Raw genomic sequence first — 3,004 nt, 5'->3', positions numbered from 1 at the left:
ATATATATATGTATAATTAAGACTCCCAAATTGATTACTGAAATATATCATTATTTTGATATAGACTAATAGAATTATTCTTAATCTTTGTATTTAGCAAAATTTTTAGATAATTCAGGAAAAAAGATAATATCCAGTATCCGTTCCTGCAACTTACTTCATACATTCCCGTTTACATGAAACTCAATTCAAAGTTAAGAAAAAAAAACAGTAACGCATATGTGCACTTATGCCAGTATAAATGTGCGCATAACTGCTACATGTAGTTCCGTAAACGGGAACTTACGTTGCGAACGTTAAACTTGTAGACAACTTCCGTAACTTGCATCTCCGGTCACGGCAAAAATTTATAGGATACCCTTGCTTCTGCATTACGAAGGATTTCGCGAGAATTAGGAGGAGAGTGCTTCGTAGAAAGAAACAAATGTTGCTCCTTAAGCAGCACTTCCATCCGAATACGTAAGAGTATTGGCGAAGCGAACGATAGAAAAGACAACGGAAAATAATCATTTTTAACTTTACTTACGGAAACGCAAATTTATTTTTATTATTTATATTTCTCATGTCATTATTTGCCTCAAGCAAATTTTTCTCAGTTTTATTTTGATATAAATTGTACAATAAAAGCTGTACTTCTGTGAGATATCTGTTTTTTATCATTTATTCGTTGCATTATTCTTCAATACAAAAATTAATTTTTTTTTTAATCATCGTTATCAACAATAGCTTTTGATATGTAGTTTTATTTATTTATAAAAGCATACGATGTTAAAGGGAGAAATAATCGAATATACATTGGAAAAGAGAAAAAAAATTAATTCTTGATGACATTTAACTTCTTTCTCTTTGATTGACGAATAAAAACCACTATTGTATTTAGACTGCCGTGAAGAAAATACAGTCGCTATGCGAGATGCTAAACGGCATTATACATGTTGCAATGTGTATCGTCGATATAATTACGTATGCGTATATCACACCCGGCAATTTGTAATGTGGTGTATAATACGATGATAAATCATTTCTGCCGTAGTCGCACTCATACATAAACATATTTAACCCTCAACACTAACGCACGTCGTTAAACACTCGATTAACGTGCAAGTACATATGGCATCATACATACAAGTGATTTCGTTTAACAACGCCATTAATTACACTGTTCATTATCAAAATTTATCGTTAATGAATCGACATCATCATCATTACGTTTACCATATAATTATGTTCGACCACAATTTTGAAGAAATGCAACATTTATTTGTGGCCGGGATATCACACGACTGCTTGCGCACGACGTGTATATATTATTCGCGTTGTATGGATCAGGAACATGATGTGTGCGGAAGTGTTGTTCAGGCGCGATTGTTAGAATTTGACTATATCCAGAAACTCTCTATCCTTTGTCCGTAGGTGACGAGGAACTGCTAACAAAAAGAGCTGGCGAGTGCATTCTGCCTGGCGCTTGCCCCGCGCAATGCACATGCAACGGCGCGACGGTCGATTGCTCCAACAAGAGATTAATTGCGATACCAAAAGACTTACCGCTTTACACGTCGACTTTGTAAGTATATACTTCTCTTAATTGGCGTGTTAAGTTACCACGTATGAAATCTAGAAAAAGAATGACTTTGTTAATCCCGACTAATCACTGATGCTATCGAAGTCCTGTCCAAATAAAACTCCGTTTTTCATCATTGATGAATAAGTCGTCGACAACGAAAAGACTCGACAGACAAAAGATGTATTCCATTAAAAAATTTTCTTCAACAATATTTTACTTATCGTTACGTTGAGATGTTACTAAGAGACGTACGTGGGCGAGCAAAATGAGAAAACTAAAGGCAAACTCAATTTATGTCATACAGGATGTAGCAGCATCCGCAATATATTTCGTGCAGTTATGTTTGTCATGCTGAACGCACTTGTACCGCGAACATTTTTAGTATCTCCCAAAATACTATGTGACATCGCGCTGTAGAGGTAGTCGGTTGAAAATAAGGAAAATTTTTTCAAAATATTTATGCTTTTGATATTCGAATATTAAATAATAGCTCGCATTCGCTTTGCCAGGTATTCTTGTCTCTGATCGTTTTATAATTAATTAAACATATAACGAGATGCTTTTAATGAATAATTATACGTTACAATTTCGTAATAATTAATATTACTTTTAATAATGTTTGCAAGTTATAAAAATTATTCATTTCTCTAAATAATGTATATTCTAAATAATAATACGGTATTACACTTATACATGCAATAAGTATTAAGTAGTTATATTAAGTAGCAATATTAGCAATATTAAGGAATGAGATTATGGAAACAATATTGATAAATACAATAGTAATCAACATTATGAGCTCTAATTATAGTTAGCTAATAACAATTAGCATGTTAAACATAGATAAACATAGATATACATAAACTGATCATGATAAATTGCAAATTGAAACTATAAAACAATATAATCCCAAAAGATATAATCTCAAATAATTTAAAAAGTGATGATTCAATTGCTCGTATAATTAAACTAGGTAATGATAATAGTGGAAATAAAAAGAACTATATAGTAAAGATCATTAATCCATTTTGAATTGATACGTCGTTTTGCAATTTTGGCTAGCAGATAGTTAGATTTTTAGTTTACAATTATTTTACAATTAGTGAAACATTTTATTAAACAATATGTATTCTAGATTATTATTTTTTTATGAGTAAAATATTCACTTCAAATTATTAAGTATTGGACAAGCCAATCGATCGGTCGAGACGGTCCAGACGAGTGGTTAGGATGAATATTACTCGTCTGTAGAGAATTCTCGTCGCTCAGTTCGAATATTAATTCGATCGTTGAACCAGATAATCACCTGATTAAATCGTAGAGTGCAATGGGAAAAGAACAATGAGATTGGACTATTATTCGCAGTAAATTACGCATCTGATTTGTTCAATGGATCGACGTTTTATTAAAAAAATTAATTTCTCTAAAAATTAATATTTT

At 31.9% G+C, this 3,004-nt stretch overlaps 1 protein-coding gene across 1 annotated transcript in view; it reads left to right on the top strand.

The window, feature by feature from the left end:
- The window catches only part of LOC108694864 (protein slit), a 343,987-nt gene that overhangs the window by 325,941 nt on the left and 15,042 nt on the right, over positions 1–3,004 (top strand). Inside the window, exon 13 of the mRNA XM_018204549.1 lies at positions 1,414–1,564. Coding sequence (XP_018060038.1) covers positions 1,414–1,564 — 151 coding nt within the window. The remainder of the gene's footprint in view (positions 1–1,413; positions 1,565–3,004) is intronic.

Source organism: Atta colombica, unplaced genomic scaffold (assembly GCF_001594045.1).
Source record: "Atta colombica isolate Treedump-2 unplaced genomic scaffold, Acol1.0 scaffold125, whole genome shotgun sequence".
Classification (NCBI taxonomy): domain Eukaryota; kingdom Metazoa; phylum Arthropoda; class Insecta; order Hymenoptera; family Formicidae; genus Atta; species Atta colombica.
This window is presented reverse-complemented; position numbering and strand designations above follow the sequence as displayed.